This window comes from Stegostoma tigrinum, chromosome 1, assembly GCF_030684315.1.
Source record: "Stegostoma tigrinum isolate sSteTig4 chromosome 1, sSteTig4.hap1, whole genome shotgun sequence".
Classification (NCBI taxonomy): domain Eukaryota; kingdom Metazoa; phylum Chordata; class Chondrichthyes; order Orectolobiformes; family Stegostomatidae; genus Stegostoma; species Stegostoma tigrinum.
In genome coordinates this window covers 53,034,556-53,057,682 of record NC_081354.1, presented here as the reverse complement: position 1 = coordinate 53,057,682, position 23,127 = coordinate 53,034,556, and the positions used below count along the sequence as shown (strand labels likewise).

Here is a 23,127-nt window from a genome sequence, read left to right as displayed (position 1 = left end):
TATTTATTCACTCAAGTCTTGTACTCAATTTGTACTTCTTTTATTGTATCTATGGTATACAAAATAGCAACAAGCAGGTTGCATGACAACAACTGGATTGTATGAAGACATGCTTTGCAGTTGATGAGTTATGAACAGTTCAAGAAACTGAATTCCTGAGTTTATCAGTGACATGTGTCAATGGAAGAGACCTGGAAGCACTTGAAAGCCTGGCAACAAAGATGAGTTGGAAAAACATGAAAACATTGCTGTGTTCTATTAATATAGAAAATAAATGTCCAAAGTACAGAAGTGCACAGCTTTTCCAGGGGGGGGGGGGGGGGGGGGGGTGGTGGTGGTGGTGGTGGGAGCAGAGCAGAATACAAGTCACAACCCGAAATTAACTCCAGCTCTGCTGGAGGCACTGTGCACTCTGGAATCAAAGTAATTGCTGTCACCACTTAACAGCACCCAACTGACAGGTATGGGCTGTAAACATACTCACATCTACCAATGAAGCAATTAAACATTCATATTTTGAGACTTGAAGTTTTAAATAACTTACAGCCAAATTTAAAACCATGTTCAGTCAGGCCCAGGACCAACTTATGCCCTGTTGGTTTCTCCTTAGAATTAGCAAAATTATCTTCCATCACTTGGCACATCAGAGTTCAGTATTTATTTAAATAATAAGAAGCAAATAATTCCCTTAGTTTTTTTAAGATTGTATGTGATGTTTATTAAAATAATACAAGTTTACAATTTACAATATAATTCACCTATACATTGAATAAATTTCTGGCATTGCAGACGTGCAACACCATCTCATTTTAATTTCTTCCTGACTTTGTCAATATATGTAGCAGTCTTGTTGCATAATCTAATCTGCTTTCAATCCCTAAAATAAAAGCTTTTTTTTTGAGAAGATTTTATCTCTTCTTTACAAAATAAAACACTAAAGCACATGGAACATTTAGGTAACAAGAACAGGGCAGATTTTTAATGCCTTAAAAATGATTTTAGCTGCAATTAGGCTTTAAAGGTTCACAAAACTTGAATTTTCTCCTAGGTTCTTTCAAAATTACACTCTAATTTTCCTTTGTTAGTAAAGTAGAGAAGGAAGATTTAACACAATAGGTTAAAATATTTTCCTTAGATTGAGGTAGCACTTCAGAGATCACCACTGCACAATTAGACTGAGTGACCAATTTAAGGAAAAATATTATTTATCAGAGCTACTATTTTAGCAAGCTATCGAAGGGACCTTATATACAGGTTGGATTATTATTACCAATCTTGTGAAATAACTTCCTATATTATTTTATTCAATTGCTTTTTAAAATCTAGCTGGACACAATGCTCTATAAATTGCTAATATCGGCTAGGAATTTGCCCTTCGTAATAGCAGAAACATTCAATGTTTACAGCAGAAATCATTTTGCATTTAAAATAGCAGTTATAGAATACTCGACACATCAAAAGGTTGCCCTGCAGTTAAAGTCTAAATTTTCTTGTGATTAAAAATCAGACTATTTTTTGATTAATGTCATGTTTGATACAAACTCAAAATGAGAAGCATCAATTTGTACAGACTGAAGCCATCAGTCAATATAGTCAAAATCTTCTGGAATTCCGAAAGCCTTATCAATCTTATTCCGTTCAAATCCAAATTTTTTATTTGCCCAGGATTTTATGGCGAACACATTATCTAGTGAAACAAACAGAAATTAGTTAACATTTAATATGTTTGAAAAGGAATAAGAAATTCAGAGAGATACAAATCTTTCTTTAGCATACCAGTCCATCTGTTGGCTGCTTCTTTTGCTACCTTGTTTGCCTGCCCTATGAAAAAGAAAAACACAACACAGTTCCAACAGCCACTTTACTTGTATTTAATAAACCTATTCTGCCAAACTAAAACATTTGATGCGAGTGCAATATTTCAATCTCCCAAATCAATGGGAACCACGGATCAAGATTATGCAGTATCGGTGAAATTCATATTTAAACTGGATAATGCATAGTCGGTACTAAATCCGAAACACACTTCACCATCAAGTAGTATTCAAATAATTTCCTTATTGTTTACTTGTGTGTTCAGAGTGGACTCGGTTGTCATGCTCATGTTTCTGAATGGATAAAATGGACAATGTAAAACATTTTGGCCAGTCCTTGAGACCTAGTTCAGTCTCAAGATAAACCGTGCTTTACAAAAAAAGTCACAACAGTACAATGTAGTATAATAAAATGTGAAGCTGGATGAACACAGCAGGCCCAGCAGCATCTCAGGAGCACAAAAGCTGACGTTTCGGGCCTAGACCCTTCATCAGAGAGGGGGATGGGGTGAGGGTTCTGGAATAAATAGGGAGAGAGGGGGAGGCAGACCAAAGATGGAGAGAAAAGAAGATAGGTGCAGAGGAGAGTATAGGTGGGGAGCTAGGGAGGGGATAGGTCAGTCCAGGGAAGGTGGACAGGTCAAGGAGGTGGGATGAGGTTAGTAGGTAGGAGATGGAGGTGCGGCTTGGGGTGGGAGGAAGGGATGGGTGAGAGGAAAAACAGGTTAGGGAGGCAGAGACAGGCTGGACTGCTTTTGGGATACAGTGGGTGGAGGGGAAGAGCTGGGCTGGTTGTGTGGTGCAGTGGGGGCAGGGGACGAACTGGGTTGGTTTTGGGATGCGGTGGGGGAAGCCACAGTGGATACAGTATACCACATTGGCAGATGTGCAGGTGAACCTCTGCTTAATATGGAAAGTCATCTTGGGGCCTGGGATGGGGTGAGAGAGGTGGTGTGGGGGCAAGTGTAGCACTTCCTGCGGTTGCAGGGGAAGCTGGTGGTGTTGGAGGGCAGTGTGGAGCGAACAAGGGAGTCACGGAGATAGTGGTCTCTCTGGAATGCAGAAAAGGGTGGGGATGGAATAATGTCTTGGGTGGTGGGGTCAGATTGTAGATGGCAGAAGTGTCGGAGGATGATGCGTTGTATCCGGAGGTTGGTGGGGTGGTGTGTGAGAACGAGGGGGATTCTCTTTGGGCGGTTATGGTGGGGGCGGGGTGTGAGGGATGTGTTGCGGGAGACGCGGTCAAGGGCGTTCTCGACCACTGGGGGGAAAGTTGCGGTCCTTGAAGAACTTGGACATCTGGGATGTGCGGGAGTGGAATGCCTCATCGTGGGAACAGATGCGGCGGAGGCGGAGGAATTGGGAATAGGGGATGGAATTTTTGCAGGAGGGTGGGTGGGAGGAGGTGTATTCTAGGTAGCTGTGGGAGGCGGTGGGCTTGAAATGGACATCAGTTACAAGCTGGTTGCCTGAGATGGAGACTGAGAGGTCCAGGAAGGTGAGGGATGTGCTGGAGATGGCCCAGAAGAACTGAAGGTTGGGGTGGAAGGTGTTGGTGAAGAGGATGAACTGTTCGAGCTCCTCTGGGGAGCAAGAGGTGGCGCCGATACAGTCATCAATGTAACGGAGGAAGAGGTGGGGTTTGGGGCCTGTGTAGGTGCGGAAGAGGGACTGTTCCACGTAACCTACAAAGAGGCAGGTATAGCTGTGGCCCATAGCCACCCCCTTTGTCTGTAGGAAGTGGGAGGAATCGAAAGAGAAGTTGTTGAGGGTGAGGACGAGCTCGGCTAGGCGGATGAGGGTGTCGGTGGAGCGGGACTGGTTGGGCCTGCGGGACAGGAAGAAGCGGAGGGCCTTGAGGCCATCTGCATGCAGAATGCAGGTGTATAGGGACTGTACGTCCATGGTGAAAATGAGGTGTTGGGGGCCAGGGAATTGGAAGTCCTGGAGGAAGTGGAGGGCGTGGGTGGTGTCACGGACGTAGGTATGGAGTTCCTGGACCAAAGGGAAGAAAATGGAGTCCAGATAGGTGGAGATGAGTTCGGTGGGGCAGGAACAGGCTGAGACAATGGGTTGACCAGGGCAGGCAAGTTTGTGGATTTTGGGGAGGAGATAGAAACGGGTGGTGCGGGGTTGGGGAACAATGAGGTTGGAGGCTGTGGATGGGAGGTCCCCTGAGGTGATGAGTTCATGAATGGTGTTGGAGATGATGGTTTGGTGCTCGGGGGTGGGGTCATGATCGAGGGGGCGGTAAGAGGTGGTGTCGGAGAGTTGGCGTTTGGCCTCAGCGATGTAGAGGTCAGTGCGCCATACTACCAATGCGCCACACTTGTCTGCGGGTTTGATGGTGAGGTTGGGGTTGGAGCGGAGGGAGTGGAGGGCTGCCCGTTCTGCGGGGGAGAGGTTGGAGTGGGTGAGAGGGGTGGAGAGGTTGAGGCGGTTAATGTCTCGACGGCAGTTGGAGATGAAGAGGTCAAGGGAAAGTAGGAGGCCAGGGGATGGTGTCCAGGAGGAGGACTTGTGTTGGAAGCGGGTGAAGGGGTCAGTGGAGGGAGGATTAGGTTCCCGGTTGAAGAAGTAAGTGTGGAGGCGAAGGCGGTGGAAAAACTGTTCTATGTCCAACCGTGACTGGTATTCATTGATGTGTGGTTGTAGGGGGACAAAGGTGAGCCCCTTGCTTAAGACTGACCGTTCGTCCTCAGTCAGTGGGAGGTCTGGGGAGGATGGTGAACGTTCGGCAGGGCTCAGTGTGGCTGTCTTCTCTGGGGTTGCTGGCTGTGGAGGTTGTGGGCGGAGTGATGAGGGCGTCGGCTGTGGGCGGGGTTCCATCGGCGGTTGGAGGAGCAGGGTGGGCGGCAGCAGCAGCGGTGAGGGTGGCGTGTGTGGTGTTGTAACTGGAAGTGGAGGCGGTGACTGCAGCAGCGGTCCCGGAAGTGGTGTGCCCGGCGGTGGCGGATGTGACGTCATCGGTGGGGTCACCGGCCATGTCCTCGTTGTCAGTGGTGGCGGATGCATGATGGGGGAGGGGCAGGGACAGGCTCGGGATTTGGGAGGTGCAGGAATCCTCTTGTGGGTGGCAGGGGCCAGTGAGTTTGTTGTACTTAACGACTTTTGGTGTCCAGTAAAGCTGAGTAGAACTGGGCGCTCAGTCTGTGGATCCTGCGGAGGATAAAAAAACAGCAGAGGTCCTCTGCAGGTCTGGGAGAGGGATGCTCTGAGCTGGGGCAGGCTGGATTGCAGTGCCTGGAGGTGCCGGCGCATGGCCGCGAGTGCCTGTTTCAGGACTCGCAGGGAGAAACGCTTCTGAAGGGCTGGATGTTTTGGCTGTAAAGGTGGTCACGGTTGGGGCCAAATTGGGAAGGCTTGAATGACCTCTACATCGCCGAGGCCAAACGCCAACTCTCTGACACCACCTCCTACCGCCCCCTTGATCTGTCAATGTGGTATACTGTATCCATTGTACCCGGTATGGCTACCTCTACATTGGGGAAACCAAGCGGAGGCTTGGGGACCGTTTTGCAGAACACCTCTGCTCGGTTCGCAATAAACAACTGCACCTCCCAGTCGCAAACCATTTCCACTCCCCCTCCCATTCTTTAGATGACATGTCCATCATGGGCCTCCTGCAGTGCCACAATGATGCCACCCGAAGGTTGCAGGAACAGCAACTCATATTCCGCTTGGGAACCCTACAGCCCAATGGTATCAATGTGGACTTCACCAGCTTCAAAATATCCCCTTCCCCCACCGCATCCCAAAACCAGCCCAGTTCGTCCTCTCCACCCACTGCATCCCAAAAGCAGTCCAGCCTGTCTCTGCCTCCCTAACCGGTTCTTCCTCTCACCCCAAGCCACACCTCCATTTCCTACCTACCACCTCATCCCACCTCCTTGACCTGTCCGTCTTCCCTGGACTGACCTATCCCTCCCTACCTCCCCACCTATCTTCTTTTCTCTCCATCTTGGGTCCACCTCCCCCTCTCTCTCTATTTATTTCAGAACCCTCACCCCATCCCCCTCTCTGATGAAGGGTCTAGGCCCGAAACGTCAGCTTTTGTGCTCGAGATGCTGCTGGGCCTGCTGTGTTCATCCAGCCTCATTTTATTATCTTGGATTCTCCAGCATCTGCAGTTCCCATTATCACATCACAAGAGTACAATGATTACTTTGATATCCTCCAACCTTAAATGAAAGCAGCTCCATACCATTAGGTTACCCAACAGCATTACATTGTGGGCCTTTATAACGAAGACACCACCCACTGCTCAAAAACTGAAAATTCAAATGTACAGCGTAATATTTTGCGACAGTGATGTAACTTAATCCAAAAATCTTACTTCAGTGGTAAGAATTATGTTATTGTGCTGGAACATTGCTCTTCCACTAATACAAATTGCTTTGTAATTTCCAATTCACAGGTCAAAATGCACTTCTAGTAGAATTGCTCTTTGAGTTTGGTTACTATTCAATATTGACTAGTTTAGAGACGCAAAATGTTCAGAATGGAAAAATTACAACTATTTTTAATGAACCAAATGGATTCGTTACTCACGAATTCCTTCAATTACTTCTGGATCACATTCTTTGTATTTTTCCAACTCTGCTTTCAACTGATTCCGTTGTTGTCGAAGTTCCTCCAATTCTTTTAACATATTTGCACGCTTGTCCTATTTTAAAAATATATATTTAGCCATTAATTTACATTGGTATTAAATCAAAATGTCACATTGAAGGCTTAAAACCCATTGGTGCCAACTTTCTGTTCTTATCTCCCACTGCACCTTCAGTGGAAACTGCATTTGTTTGGGGGTGCTATCATTTCTCCTGGGGGAGTCTGATAATTTCCTATTAGGAAAACAACGAGACAATTGTAATTTTTAATCTTGTATTTAAAGGTAAGCAGAGTAGTGCAAATAAAGTGTCCCTGTTTAAAAACACATTAAATGCATAGAACTATATTGTGACTGACTGTGAAAATACTTAAAATCCTTTTTTCTGAGGCATTGTAAACTATTTGTCACATTAGTTGATATTGACTATTGTACTTGAAATAATTGACACTTCTTTTTAACATATGGAAATAAAGTCCACCTATAGCCTTTCAGTCCACATTGATGCCACTAGCATGCACTACATTCATGAATCAGTATTTTTAAATTCACCAGTTAAACACAAATTAAATGTTAGGACTGACAGGAGTCATTTTTCCATTGTCAACATCAGCACTTAAACAGGTTTTTAAAAGAAAAAATACGTGAAAAACACTACTGGTATCACACAAAAATGAAACAGTAATATAGCTTTGCTTTTTAAAATTTGTGAATTGCTCAGTTTGGATGAACATTTCTAAATTACAGTTAGTACCCACTCTAATCCAGATGGCTACTTATATAAGCAGCATAGAAAAAATACAGAGTAGATCATAATCATGATTTACAACCCCACACAATAGAATAGATATTTCACCTCTTGGAATCTACAGAAACATCACCCTCATCTCATTCACCACTTACCTGTCAAACACAAAGGATGGAATAATTTACATCAGATCTCTTACTCTGCAGGAAATCATTTTCATGTCAGCTCCAGACAACCAAAGTGAGTTTATGTAAGAGAAAATCTCAAGCAAAAGTATATCATTAAAATCTACAGGTGAACCAAAAGAAATCTACATAATAGCTTGTGAGAAGTCGACAACTTTAGTGACCACTGAAAGAACACAAATTGTTGACTGAAAACGTGAGTAGCAACACCACACTGGTGTGAGTGCATTGGCAATATATTCTTCTTTCTTTGGTAGTCCCTCACATTTGAGGACGTCTTGCTTCCATTCCGTGGAGATGCATTAGTCCAATCCTGGAGCTGCAGACTCTCTAGCTGGGCAGCTGGTGTTTGAGAAGCTGGGCGAGTGGGACTTTGTGGATTCTGCTTGTGCTTGGCCTTCATGTTTTCAACCCTGACACTCTTGTGGATGCTTCTCCAGTTGGTGTTTCACAGCAAGCGATTCCCACGCAAGCAGCTTAAAACAATGATCTGGAACCATGAGTTCAAATTCCATCAGGCTTGAGAATAGTCACACATACTATTACTAGCTGGAAATGAGCACTCATTCAATTTAATCTTTGCCTCAATTCTAAAGAAAATCAGTGTTTCGGCTGCTGGTAAGGACAGCAATTATTGCTTCCCCCTTTTATATTCTAGTTAGAATGTCAAATTATTAACTTTATCTCAGAGACAGTGTCACAGCGTTATCCACATTACACATAAATAACACCGACCTCTGTTCAACCCACTCGCATTTTCCAAAAACTGTTCGCTGATTTGACTCGGCCATGAAACACTGGGGTAGTATTCTTGAACCAAGGCCTTCATTCCCAGAGTTGAGACCAATATTAAGATTCAATAAAATTACCTCTAGTCTCAATTCGCCTGACTCATTACCACCCAAGAGAAAAAGCAAACCACACTAGGTTTCATCAGAAACAATGAAAAACTATTTATTGTTACAGTCTTAACTCTGACAAGTACATTAAAGAACAAGATTTTTAGTTTCTATAACTTAAATTCTACCCCATTTAAAATTCTCACTTGCAAAGATATAAAGGAAAAAAAAACAAATATCAGTGGTGAGAGATAAAGAAAAACCAGAGCAACGCAGTTCTGTGTCACAAATCCAAAAAAAATCACAAAACTACATGGATTGGTTCCATAATCCTTATCCTTTCTTTGACGGTTGCTCAATATTTTTGGCAGTGATTATCATCTTTAGTTCACTGGTTGCTTGGTTTGATGCAATCTCTTTTTGACATTGGATTTTAGAATTATTTGTTTTATTTATTATTTCCACTTTTCTGACAGAAAATGGAATACAGAGAAAGGAGACAGAAAAATAGAACCAGCTACCTTCTTGAAGTCTTCAATGAATTCAACAAGCAGCCATTTTGTTACATTCAGCTTGGGCAACTACAACAAGTAGACAGCAACATTATTTATATAAACTCTTGTAAAAAAGGTCGTTAGGAATGGGCCGTGTCATGATGGTGGCTAAAGGCCTTCTATACCATATCATTTTAAAATAGAAGATTCCCGCTAATAAAGCAATTTACAATGTAAAACACAGATAGACGTTTCAGTCAGAGGCATAAATTAGCAATGGGTTCAACAAAATTTGCTGCATGCTAATCATTATTGTTGTCCTCATCATTTGTTACTTTTCCAATTCTGCAATAACATTTTTCAACAGCAGCAAATTCTCCCCAAAGCATGCATTTTAAATTAAACAAAGATCTCAGTAAGATCCCATCTAGAAACCGGTATCCATTTCAAGCCCAACAACTCCCACAGCTACCTAGAACACACCTCCTCCTACCCACCTTCCTGCAAAAATGCCATCCCCTATTCCCAATTCCTTCGCCTATGCCGCATCTGCTCCCAGGATGAGGCATTCCACTCCCAAACATCTCAGATGTCCTCGTTTTTCAAGGACCACAACATCCCCCACGCAGTGGTTGAGAACACCCTTGACCGTGTCTCTCACATTTCCTGCAACTCTTCCCTCACACCCCCTACCCGCAATAACAACCAAAACATATTCCCCCTCATCCTCACGTACCACTTCAACATCCGGATCCAATGCATCATCCTCTGACATGGCCGCCATCTGCAATCCAACCCCACCAAAGAATTTTTCCCTCCCCACCCTTGTCTGCTTTCGGGAGGGACTACTCTGTGACTCCCTCGTCCACTCCACACTTCTCTCCAGCCCCACCACACCCGGCACTTTTCCCTGCAACCGCAGGAAGTGCTACACCTGCCCCAATACCTCCGCCCCCTTATTTCCATCCCAGGCACCAAGAAGACTTTCCACATCAAGCAGATGTTCACCTGCACATCTGCCGATGTGGTATACTGCATCCACTGTCCCCGGTGTGGCTTCCTCTACATCAGGGAAACCAAGTGGAGGCTTGGGGACCGCTTTGCAGAACACCTCCGCTCAGTTCACACTAAACAACTGCACCTCCCAGTCACGTACCATTTCAACTCCCTCCTCCCATTCCTCAGACACATGTCCATCCTGGGCCTCCTGCAGGGGCACAATGATGCCACCCCGAAGGTTGCAGGAACAGCAACTTGTATTCTGCTTGGGAACCCTGCAGCCCAATGGGTATCAATGTGGACTTCATAAGCTTCAAAATCTCCCCTCTCCCTACTGCATCCCAAAACCAGCCGAGCTTGTTTCCACCTCCCTAACCTATCCTTCCTCCCACCTATCCCCTCCTCCACCTCCGGCCCCACCCTAATCTCCTACCTACTAACCTTTGATCCGGACTGACTCATCTCCTCCCTAACTCCCCACCTACACTCACCTTTACTGGTTCCATCACCACCTCTTTAACCTGTCTGTCTGTCTCCTCTCCACTTATCTTCTCCTCGATTCATCTTCAATCTGCCTCCATCCTCTCCCTATTTATTTCAGAACCCCCTTCACCTGTCTCATTTCTGAAGAAGGATCTAGGCTGGAAACATCAGCTTTCCTGCTCCTCTGATGCTGCTTGGCATGCTGTGTTCATCCAGCTCTTCACCTTGTTATCTCAGTAAACAAATTACTTTGAATTAATACCTACATCAATACCAACACTGGTTCTGAAATTTGTCAGTATTTTGGAAAATATTGCGTTGGTCTATTGAAAGCTAAATGGATAGTTCTTCTTTTACCTCTCTCATTTTTCAAATCCAAACTGAAAAAATTACATTTATATAGTATCTCAATGCAACTCAATGCCTCAAGGCACTTCACTTATTGATCAAACCCATGCAGAATCAGGAAAGTAACTACACAGCACAGGTCAAAGTCTAAAATTAGGTTAAAAGATTTTTGAATGTAAAAAAAAATTGCATACGGACAGTTTCTTTTCTAGAAAGGTCCAAGTGCACTTATTATATACCATGGTTTGTAAAGGTGCTGTACAACTGATCTCCAACCCACAAGCTGCAATCAACTGGTTGATTGCAGTGCTTCTGCCTGTCAGTCAATCTCAGTCCCACATACACTGTATTCCCTTGTTATATCATAAACTTCAGAACTTTATTAAATGTTCATGGATTAAAAGAATTGACAAAGATGAACTGTCACACAGGAACGGACCAGCATTAACTATGTCTGGAATAAATTAAGGGGCAAGGACAAACTTACACAGCAAGTGAAAGCAATGATAATGGGAACTGCAGATGCTGGCGAATCCAAGATAACAACATGTGGAGCTGGATGAACACAGCAGGCCAAGCAGCATCTCAGGAGCACAAGAGCTGACGTTTCGGGCCTAGACCCTTCATCCCATTGGATGAAAGGTCTAGGCCTGAAACGTCAGCTTTTGTGCTCCTGAGATGCTGCTTGGTCTGCTGTGTTCATCCAGCTCTACACTTTGTTAAGTGAAAGCAATGAGCCAGGTCTGGAAAAAGAAGGAGTTGAAGATACATGAACAAACTGCTTTGATAATTGCTTGATAATTGGTTGCTTTCTGCCAGAAGGACAATTGATTGCCCTGCCAAAGAATTTAAGGAGTTAATCACTGGAAACCTGTGTCTTCAAATAGACAGTCAGTGCCAAATATAACAAGGAACTGGGAAACTACTTCCAATAAGGCGGCAAACTGCAGCCTTTAAATATTTTGGTTGAAAGAATCTAAAAGATCATCAATATTGTCAAACCACAGACCTAAAAACAAAACAACTGAAGGTTTGAGTTATCAAAATAGGTTTGAAAACCAAGGTCCAAAGGGTAAAATTTTTCTTTTATACAGAGGGGATTGTATGTGGGAATGGACTGCCAGAGGGAGTGTTGGATACAGCATTTAAAAGACATTGAGATAAGTACGTGAAATAGGAAAGGCTTTGAGGAATATGGACCAAATGCAGGCAGTTGAGACTAGATTGATCTAGGAACATGTTCGGTGTGGACTAGTTGAACCAAAGAGTCTGTTTGGATGCTGTATAACTCTAATCCAACACCAGAACAACTTGGTAGCAAAACTTCGAAGAACAACACTGCACAAGGATCAAACCTTGGACATCAAAGACACTTGTTTGGAATCGTAGCTGAATTCCACCATTAAGTCGGGTAATAACCAAGTTGAGTTGTAAGGCTTAACTCACTTACTTGAGGGGTCTTATTTTGGTTGTTACATACAATAAATCTTAAATCTGATTCAATACTTGACTCAGATTAAATAAATGAATTAAACGGTAACTTGTAGACAAATCACCACATGTGCATACACAACTTGTACATCAATCATCTAGCAGCTGCTTCTGGAAGCTGCTGCTATTGTACACAGGGCTTGGAGGTTTGTGCAGGAACTTTGACACACCCATGTCCAATATCTGAATGATGGAAACCAACCCAGAACCCTGGAAACAAATTAAGACCACTGAATTGACTTACCCTGCCTCCAACACTCGAAAGCAGCCAACAACTTTCCTGACATTTCAGATGCACCTATCTGGAGGCCAATGTCAGAATGACTTAATGAACCACAAGATGAAGCAAATTCAGGGAAAGCAGCTTCCAGAAATATACTTGAAACTCATGATTGGTTACAAGCGCACAAAGTACATTTGAGTTGAACCAATTTTAATACTTGGTTAAAAGAATGCCTTTATCATGTGGAGTGCACATCTAACCCAAGATGTTCTCAGTTACAAGCTAGCTGACAGTGCAATTGTGGTTTTTCTCCTAATTAATAAATGCATCCATGGTTAGCAGTAAAGAGTGATGAACCTGGACCACCTAAAAAGCTGAAAAATGTACACCTTCTATGCAAATGGGAAAACAAATTTCAGTTCACAACTGTAAACGAGAAGAACATTTGCCTTATATGTCGCCAAAGCTTATTGATAAATAAAAGGAGAATTTAGAATGACAAAGATGCACAGTAAATTTAAGGGTAGTTTCCCCATAAGTAGCATGCTTCACATAAAAGGTGACAAGCTGAAGGTTGATTTGAAACCTGGAGCCAGGAGTAACATGCAAGGCCTGCATCATTTCACATTTGGTACCATCTGACAAAACATAAGAAATCATTCACAAATGGTGAGGTAATTAAAGAAGCAAACTCTTTACTCAAAGATGTGACAACAAAGAGGCCTTGAAGAGGTTTTACAGAGTCAGTCATCCAGCACAGAAACAGACCCTTTGGTCCAAATCAGTCAATGCCGAACATAATCACAAACTAAACTGGTCCATCTGCCTGCTCCTACCTATATCTATCTGAATTTTTCTTATTTATGTACTTTTCCATAGTAGAAAACATGAGACAGAGGTGAAGTTGAGCAAAGTTTCAGAGAAAGATAACGATAGTTACATGAATTTAGTTAAAAGCTTATCTAGGGATTGGGGACACTGTTACAGATATCAAACGTGGACCAACAGGTATGTCTTCTTATGTCACCCAAACCACAGGAATACATTGATGTGAGTATTGCAGGGTTGAGCTGTAAACCTGACTCTCCTGTTCATGATTGTCTCTTTTGATCTCTGCGCTAGTGCTGGTTGACACCATATTCCCAACCTATGATTAGAAAGAAACCAAAAGAACTGCAGATGCTGTAAATCAGGAACAAAAACAAAGTTGCTGGAAAAGCTCAGCAGGTCTGGCAGCATCTGTGAAGGAGAAAACAGAGTTAATGTTTCAATCAAGCAGAGTCATGAAGGAAAAAACATGCCTGACAAATTTATTAGAACTCTTTGAGAAGCTAATATGCAGGATAGATAAATGAAAACCAGTGACTGTAATATATTTTTTATTTTTGCAAGGTGTTCAGAAAGGTTCCTTAATAAGAGAATAGCCCACGATGTTGAAGTAATACATAAGCATATATAGTGAACTGAATAAATAATAGAATTCAGAGAGTTTGGATAGGGACACATTTTTCAGGATGGCATCACGTAACTATTGGAGTGCCGTGGGAATCAGTATTGGGGCCATTATTATACATGATAGTATTTAAATGATCACTGGATAAACATATGGATAATAATGGAATAGTGTAGGTTAGATGGGCTTCAGTTTGGTTTCACAGATGAGCGCAACCTCGAGGGCCGAAGGGCCGGTACTGTGCTGTAATGTTCTATGTTCTAAATATAATATCAAAGTTGCACATGCCCTGGTTCAGCATCAGATAGTTACTATCGACAGGTATAGAGTGAGTGGCCAAAAGTGGAGTTTGTAACGAGGGTCAAAAACATGGATTCGGTTTTCCCAATGTTCAACTGGAGAAATGTGCTGCTGTCCAGGACTGGATGTCTGACAATGGAGAGTTAGGGAGTTATTTACAGAGTTTGTAACTACAATTCAATGGGTTATTTGATTAACATAAAAACAACTTCCTAGATTTCCTCTGTTTTATCTTCAAAATTCTTTGCAAACTCATTGTACCTCAACCACTCCAAATTTTGCAGCTCTAGTTTTAAATGCTGAGCTGTAAAAGTCATCTTTAAATCCAATTTTCTATTCTTTACCACTATCACCAATGAATTTGACAATACTTCATGCTGAGTTCAAATGAATAGAATCATTGAAACAGCAAATGTAAATCATATAATAGCAACTTATTTTCGTGGTCTCTATCAGTATTCTAATCTAGACTTGCAGGCCCTGCTTATGATTTCTAAACCTGGGAGTGCTACATTTTGTTAAATAGCAGCACGTTTGAGTATTGCTGAAAAACAAAATTGCTATGTTTCATTTTGTCGAAGTTTTTCAACTTGCACTGAAAAGATTTTGCAAGAATTCCAATGTAAAGGGGTACTGTATGACCAAAGCATGCTGTTTGGTTGGTGAGCAGCCTCTTATCCATAAAGGTGTTGTCATGAGAATGACTGGCAGTTTAAGTTGCGTGCAATTTAGACTTACTGTAGTCCATCTGGTAGATGATATACACTACAGTCAGGACAGACCTGTGGAGGAGAGTGACTGTTGAAGGTAGAAGATAAAGTGCAAATCAAGGGGTAGTTTGCCAAGATTGACTGTTGTTGGAGCTTCACTCAGATAATTAGATAATATTCCATCATAGTCTGGGCTTATCACTTGTAGATAATGAACAGGTTCTGAAGAGTTAAGCGAAGTGCTTGCCAAAGAAATTTTAGCCGCTGACATGCTCTGGTACTCAGTATTTATATAGCTGGTCCAGTTACATTTGTGACCAATGGCAGCTACCAGAAATTTTGATGCGTGGGTTTCAGGAATTGCAATGCCACTAATTTACACTGGAAAATGGTTAGATTCTCTTTCAGATCCTGAAATATTAACTCTAGGCTTTACTCTCCACAGATGCTACCTGCAGAGTATTTCTAGCATTCTTCCTTTCCAGTACATTGCTCCTGCAATCGAGTCAATAAGATAATCCTAGTCTGTCATTAACATAGAACAACTACTTACGAAAGATGAGGATGGTCCTCCCAAACGGTTCAAGAACTCAGCAAAATGAGCACACCATGTAGTGTAAAAATTGTTAACCTCAAGGAACTCAAAGACTTCCAATGAAGTCAGCATGGATCTCAGTTCTGGGCAAGACTTCTTCCATCATTATTGCATTGCCCACATATTAAAAAAAAACAAACTTGTATTTATAAAGGAGGAACAGAAAAAAAACTTCAACAATCAGCACTCCGACAAAAACATTGCCCATTGTACTGATGCCATCTTTGTCAAACAACATTTGAGTTACTGAATATTTTTGATTGGCTTTACTGGGATATTAAAAATGTCACACACTGAACACTACATACCATTCCACGCATGTGGCTTTTGACAAAATAATGTAATCTGCCCTTGAGGAACCCTATTTAAGCATGGAGTACAGATGAAAATCAAGGGAAATGTGTGATGTACATTTACACCCTCCCTTTTAGGAACTGCATTCAATTGTTGAAATTTATGCATTAAAAAGCAATCATTACAATATCCTGATCTTTCATATGTTTAGCACAAAAAGGTCACCAGCATGAAACGTTAGCTATGTTTCTCATTTTACAGACATTGCAAGACCTAACTAGTGTATCCAGCATGTTCCCTTCTAAATTTCAGATTTCCAGCATTCATATTATTTAGCTTTTGCGATTCTCCCACAGACCAGTTTGGAAATAAATGATATAATCAAAACAGCCAAAGTAACAGAGCACATAACTAAAATAAGCAACATGAAAATAACTTACTTAGGAAATACTTAGGTCAGGTAGCATCTACGGAGGGAGAAAGGTGTTATGAAATGCAGAAATATTTACAGAGCAGGGTTGGTTTGGTCAAGCAGGATCATTACAACCATCAGGGTACAATAATCATGTTTTGGAATACACTTTTCTATCAATTAACTGTTCAGCAGTGATTGCTATTGGTTAAGATATTGAACGCATTGCTTTAAAGCCCCATGGGGTGCCACCATTTTATCAGATTGAGTAAATTAAATTATATTACATGGGATTTAAGGGCGCTTACAGGACCACATTCTGTACTTCACATTTGATCGGCAAGCCAGAAACATCGGCTTTTATATAGAATGATTTATGAGCATCATTGCCAAAGGTAAACAAACTGTACAGTGACAAGTAGGCACGCCATCTCACCAACATCTTTTTGAAAGAGAACATTTATACGAATGCTTAAAAGGCACAGAAATCACCTGACCTGCTTAACCTAATAGAACAAAGAAAATTACAGCATAGGAGCAGCCCTTTGACTCTCCAAGCCAGCACCAACATGCTGCCCGTCACAACCAAAACCCCCTACCTTTCCAGGAACCGTATCCTTCTATTCCCATCCTTTTCCACGTGTTTGTCAAGACACCCTTTAAAAGTCACTATAGTATTTGGTTCCATTACCTCCCCTGGCAGCGACTTCCAGGCAACCACCATCCTCTGTGCAAAACAAAAAACTTGCCTTGTACATCACGTTTAAACCTATGCCCCCTAGTAACTGACTCTTCCACCCTGGGAAAAAAGCTTCTGATTGTCCACTCTGTCTATGCCCTTCATGATCTTGTAGACTTCTATCAGGTCGCCTCTCAACATCAGTCTTTCCAGTGAGAGCAACCCAAGTTTCTTCAACCTCTCCTCAGAGCTAATGCCCTCCATACCAGACAACATCCTGGTAAATCTTTTCTGTACCCTCTCCAAAGCCACCACATCCTTCTGGTAGTGTGGTGACCAGAATTGAACAATATTCCAAATGCAGCCTGTCTATAAAGCTGTAATATCACGTGCCAATTTTTAAACTCAATGCCGCAGCCAATGAAGGCAAGTATGCCATATGTCTTGTTGATTACCTTCTACAACTGTGTTACCTTTTTCAGTGATCTGTGTACCTGTACACCCAGATCCCTCTGCCCATCAGTACTCTTAAGGGTTCTGCCATTTACTGTATATTTTCCATCTGGATTAGATCTTCTGAAATGCATTACCTCACATTTTTCTGGATTAAACTCCATCTGCCATCTCTTTGCCCAACTCACCAACTGATTGATACCCTGCTGTATCCTCTGACAGTCCTCATGGCTATCTGCAATTCCACTAACCTTTGTGTCATCTGCAAACTTACTAATCAAACTAGTTACATTTTCTGCCAAATAATTTATATATATTACATTACAAATAGCAAAGGTCCCAACACTGATCTCTGAGGAACGCCATTAGTCAAAGCCCTCCATTCAGAAATGCACCCTTCCACTGCTACCCTCTGTCTACGACCGAGCTAGTTCTTTATAAAATCCATCTTGAAAGCTCACTGCTCACTCTATGCAATATTACCTTCTGTGTCAGCCTGCCATGAAGAAACTTGTCAAAGGCCTTACTGAAGTCCATGTAGACAACAGCCACTGCCTTGCCATCGATCATCTTAGTCACTTCCTCAAAAAACTCAATCAAATTAGTGAGACTACCTCTCCTTCACAAAACCATGTTAATATGCCCACTTATTTCCAATGGGAAGTAAATCCTGTCTCTCAAGGAATTCTTTCCAATAATTTCCCTACCATTGATGCCAGGCGCATTGGCCTGTAATTAGCTGGATTATACCTGCCACCCATCTCAGACAAAGGAGCAACATTGGTTATACTCCAATCCTCTGGGACCTCCCCTGTAGCCAGTAAGCATGCAGAAGTTTCTCTCAAGGCCCCAGCAATTTCCTCCCTTGCTTGTTTCTATATTCTGGGGTATAGCCCATCAGGGCCTGGGGACTTGTCTACCTTAATGTTTTTCAAGACCTCCAATACACCTTCCTTGTGATCTCAACATGACACAAACTATCTACATTCCCAGGCTCATCATCTGCCAAATCGTTCTCTATGGTGAATACAGATGCAAAGTACTCATTCAATACCTCGTCCATTTCCTCTGGCTCCACACTTAAATTCCTTTCCCTGTCCTTTAGAAGGACAACCCTCTCCTTGCTATCCCCTTACTCTTTGCAAACTTGCAAAACAAAGCAAAATAACTTTAATATTGAAGTGATTGCTATCCCTGGAATGCTGGTTGGCATTGATTACAATGTCAAGATATTTGTTAGTGAAAATGCTTTGAACAAGACAATTTATCTGTAGTCAAATTAACACATTAGGCAAGATATGAAATCCTCTGATACCAAGAAAAACGGCAGTTCTTCCAAAAATAGCAGACATTTCAATTTTTTCATAATAGTTTCAAACTAAGCATCAAGCGATAAATTCTTTAACAATCTTGTTATTTTTGCCCAGATAGACACCAAGTTTCAAGATAAATATTCTTACTGTATTCTGACGCCCCACTTTGGCCTTCTCAATACTTTGTTGTAAACTCTGCTTCCTTTGGGTTCCTTCAGCAAGCTGGAAGCAGAAAATAGAAAATAGAAAATAAAACATAGAAAGCAAATTTAGAGAGAAGTGGGAGCCAGAGCTCCACAGTACAGAAAGTCCCTTCAGCCCATTGCATCAGCACCAGTCAAAACAACTAGCTAACTATTCTGATCCCATTTTCCAGCACTTGACCAATAACATCGTATGCTCTGGCATCACAAATACACATTTAAATACTTTTCAAATGTTATGATGGTTTCTGCCTCAACTACCCTTTGACAGCGACTTCCAGATTCCCATCACCATCTCCACGAAAAGGTTTTACCTCAATTCCTCTAAACCTTCTGCCTTTTAAACTTCTGTCCTGTAGTCATTTCTCCCTGATGGATGGAACAAAGTTTCTTCTAGTGTATCCTATCTATGTCCCTCAATCATGTCCGCTGTCAGTCTCCTCAGTCCCAAGTTAACAACCCAATCTGTCCTCCCTCTTCCTAACAAACTCTCCAGCCCAGGCAACATCTTAAATCTCTGCGTCCTCTTCAGTGCTATCACATCTCTCTTATAATAGATTCCAGAACTGTACACAACTCTGTTGCCCAATCAACAGTTTCAGCATAAACTCGCTCTTAAACCTGATATGTTGGCTAATAAAATCATGTATACTATTCTCCTTCTTAACCACATTATCCACATGTCCTGATACCTAGACGAACGTGCACACTGAGGTCCCGCTGATTCTCAATGCTTCCCAGTGTCCTACAATTCATCATGAAATCTTTGCCTTGTTTATCCAAACGCTTCAACTCACTAATTCAGACTGAATTCTATTTGACACTAAATCAGTTCATCTATATCCTCCTGTAATCTAAGGCCATCCTTCTCACAACACACCAGCCCACCAAATCTTGTTTCATCTATGCACCTACTGATCAACCCTCCAACTTCAAGTCTAAATTATTTATATAAATCACAGACAGAAGAAGCCACAACACTAACTGATACATGACCCCAATTTCACAGATTTGCAGTCAGAAAGACATCCCTCTAACATCACCCACTGCTACAAGCCACCCTGGGAATCCAATTTGCCAAACTTCCTTGGATCTCATGGGCTTTTACTTGTTATTAGTATCCTATGCAGGACCTTATCAAAAGTCTTGCTGATGTGCAAGTAGACTATATCAAAAGCATTGGCCTCATCTACACACCTGATTGAATTTATTGACAAGGTAATCAAGTTGGTCAGACACAATCCTTAATAAAACCATGCTCACTGTTCTTCACTTATCCCTGCCTTTCCAACTGCAGATTAATTCTGCCCCTCAAAATTGCTTCCAATAACTTCTCCACCAGAGGATGAAGTGGATGGCCTATAGTTTCCTGGCTTATCCGTTGGTCCTTTCTTGAATGACAGTACCAGACTGGCTATCCTGCTGCCCTCCATTTACAGCAAAATTAATTCCCAGCACAACACAGATCAAAGGTCAGTGACAGTGACCTAACTTTGCTTTCAATTGTTTATAACATAAATATCCAATAACTCCATGCCTATTATTCCACTGGAAAATACAGAATTGAATGTGAAAATCTAGAGTAATATTCAATGATCTTGGCAATTTGTGTAGATTTCCACATCAAATTTAGGGTGCAATTGCATTACAATAGTGGCATTCGTTCAAAGTGAAATCACTATTACAAAATCTGTAACATTTCTTTCAGTACAGGTGAACCATAGTTTTATTTACTATACTGCAGAGTTAAAAAGGTCTCATATTACTAATTGCATTTAGACATTTTTTTCTTAGTAAAATTACTAAGATCCTCTAGAAGGGTGGAGAATAGAAATACATTGAGCAACGTTAAGTTCCTTGCATGTGTTGAATTAATTGCTCATACATCAACATGCCCACAGTAAACCATTTACGTGCAGATGTAGCCAAGTTAGAATTTTGTTATTTTTAAAAGTCTTAATTGTTTGCCACTCACATACATGATTTCCATAACAAGATATCAGGCTTTTAATGATAGTACTCTTGCTCTAGCCACCAAGAGTAATAGAAGTTACTACTGGTTTCTACTCCTTGCCTTTCAGCCAAATACTGCAGCACCACAAGAATGCACCCTGAAGGAATACAGTTTCACTACATTCTTATTCATTAAATTCACTTTAAACAGCACATATCATTGATCTAATGGTACTTAACTAATCATAGAAATTAGCAGTCTTACATTTAAGGAATTATATAATATAACTACACCACTGACACTTCTCAGCCTTAAAGACAAACAGGGAACTTATCAAAACTGCAATACAGTTTAAACGGCATGTTTTTAAAAATCAAAACAGGCTATTAGGAAACAATGCTTCTCTGTATTTTAAACTTCTATTTAAGGTAGGTTTCACTGGACCCAAAATACATGTATTTGCCACCACTGCCATTAAGATTAAAATCTATCACAATATGACACCTAGTGGTGGAATGTTACAGTATACTTTGAGTTAAGTTTCAACAAATTTTTAAACACACCCTGTTCACTCCAAAGCAGATAAGAATATTGCCTCAAGGCTACAGGCAAACAGCAACTACTACCAACATGCAGAAGCAATTATCTGAACTGAGATGTGTAAAGAATAGGCCTTTTTATGATTCTGTACTTATTAATTATCAATTGAAATGGGAAGAGAAGTTTTAAAATCAGGGATTACTGAAGGATCACTGAATGCTTCAAAGTAACCTGGCTCTCTTTGTAGGTACTATTTACACAGCTGTGGGTTAAGGTGATAGGAGGAGGGATGGATGAGCTGGTATATACAAAATAGAGATTCAGACAATGCCAAGTAGCTGATTGATCTGTGAACTACTGACCATTTGCCAATGGCAGGCAGAAGGTCTCTGTCAACAACTTTGAGATTGGCTCCCAGGGAAGTGAACTGCTTAGGGGTGTGAACAGGATAAAGAAGTCATCAGATCTCCACCAGCTGAGGAACTTTGTCTGTTTTCTGCAACAAAATCAATTTCAAGGTCGAATTAAACTGGTTTACTTTTCCTTCAGCAATTGCTGTAATTTTTAATTAATAAATCATACCTTTTTATAACTGTGAACCAGTCACCCTGCAAACCAGTGAAAGTATCTGGGGAAGGAAGACTGAAAATAGGGCTCTGATCGGCATAAGACCATCTCACCAGGTACTGTGAGCAGAGAGATCCTTTGAGCCGCTTTCCCAGTTATCCCTCCATCTATAACACCCATGATTTTGGAATGAGTTAGTAAGTGGGTTAGTGAGCCAGAGTTATGTGATAGTTTAAGCGGGGTGGAGTCTTAACTAGTCAGTTTTTATTCTAGTATCTGTGGCTAAAGTTTTACTCGTAATAAGTAGCAATTCCTGTTAACTACAGTAATCCTGTCTATGCTTTCTGTAAAGTGGATCTGAAAGTCAGGTTAATTGGGGAATTTGGTGTATCTCTATGACGACTCTGGAATAAATGGAGCTTGATTTCTGGCATGCTACTATGGTGAAGCAACGAGAACAGTAAGTTCCCACCACCTGACAATTCATCCCTGGTGCCTACCTTCATGTGTATCGCAGCTAATTAGTCTGGATCAAATAATAAATTTTTCATTTTAAGATTAATGCCTGTAGCTAATTTCAAAAGAGAGAAATAAAAGATAAGGCTCATCAACCAAGTAGCTACTATGCAACAAGAGGTATTTCCAAACATAAATCCAAAACATTTTTGCAGGATTGCAAAAATTACACAGTATGAGTCATAGCCAACAACTTAAAACATCCAGCAAGACTGCAGACTGGTGAGTCTGAAAATCTAACCAATCAAGCAGAATATTGAGCACATCAAGTAACTTCAACATATTAATTACTGAGAATATAACCCAAATTCCTAAAACAATGAAGAGAAGCAACTGACACAATGTGAAAATTGAAAACTGCAGAATACTTTTATAAAATTATGATAATCATATGTTAAACTTGAAGAAAGAAGGCCCTGTGGAGGATTTCTATATAAAGTTTCAAACTACTTGCCATGTCTAATCACCACTTCCCAAGTGCCCAAACACACGTTCCAGATAAAGCACCATTTTACTTTATTTGGTATACTTATTTGATTTGTTTATTGTCACATGTATTTTGTTACAAATAGTGAAAAGTATTGTTTGGTGTCACCATTCTCCAGTGCCATCTTAAGACATAAAATAAACCAAAATTTAGAATATAAAAAAGGTAGAAACCAAAAGAAATAAACTTCGGCTTTATATTCCTGCTAAGTGCACAGCCGTGGGCTGGAATCTGGGTTCCACCACCTCGAAGCTGAGACAATCACCGGCACGATGCAGTCAGCCAACCTCAGTCTCTCTGCTGTATCAAGAGTCGTCACACTTCAGTGCCATCTTGCCTCCATTGATGACGCCTCTGCCACCACAAGCCTGTGCTGGGCCAACTTCAACAATGCTGCTGAGACCCGCAATGGGACCAA

The 23,127-nt window shown here is 41.5% G+C and overlaps 1 protein-coding gene across 1 annotated transcript in view; it reads right to left on the bottom strand.

Moving 5' to 3' along the window:
• Positions 1 to 692: 692 nt before the first annotated feature.
• mnd1 (meiotic nuclear divisions 1 homolog (S. cerevisiae)) overlaps positions 693 to 23,127 on the bottom strand; it is a 43,112-nt gene continuing 20,677 nt past the window's right edge. The window contains exons 5-8 of the mRNA XM_048545717.2: positions 18,590 to 18,664; positions 6,366 to 6,480; positions 1,777 to 1,821; positions 693 to 1,687 (exon numbers count right to left, since the gene is read on the bottom strand). Of these exons, the coding sequence (XP_048401674.2) occupies positions 1,581 to 1,687; positions 1,777 to 1,821; positions 6,366 to 6,480; positions 18,590 to 18,664 (342 nt within the window). The 3' untranslated portion in view covers positions 693 to 1,580. The remainder of the gene's footprint in view (positions 1,688 to 1,776; positions 1,822 to 6,365; positions 6,481 to 18,589; positions 18,665 to 23,127) is intronic.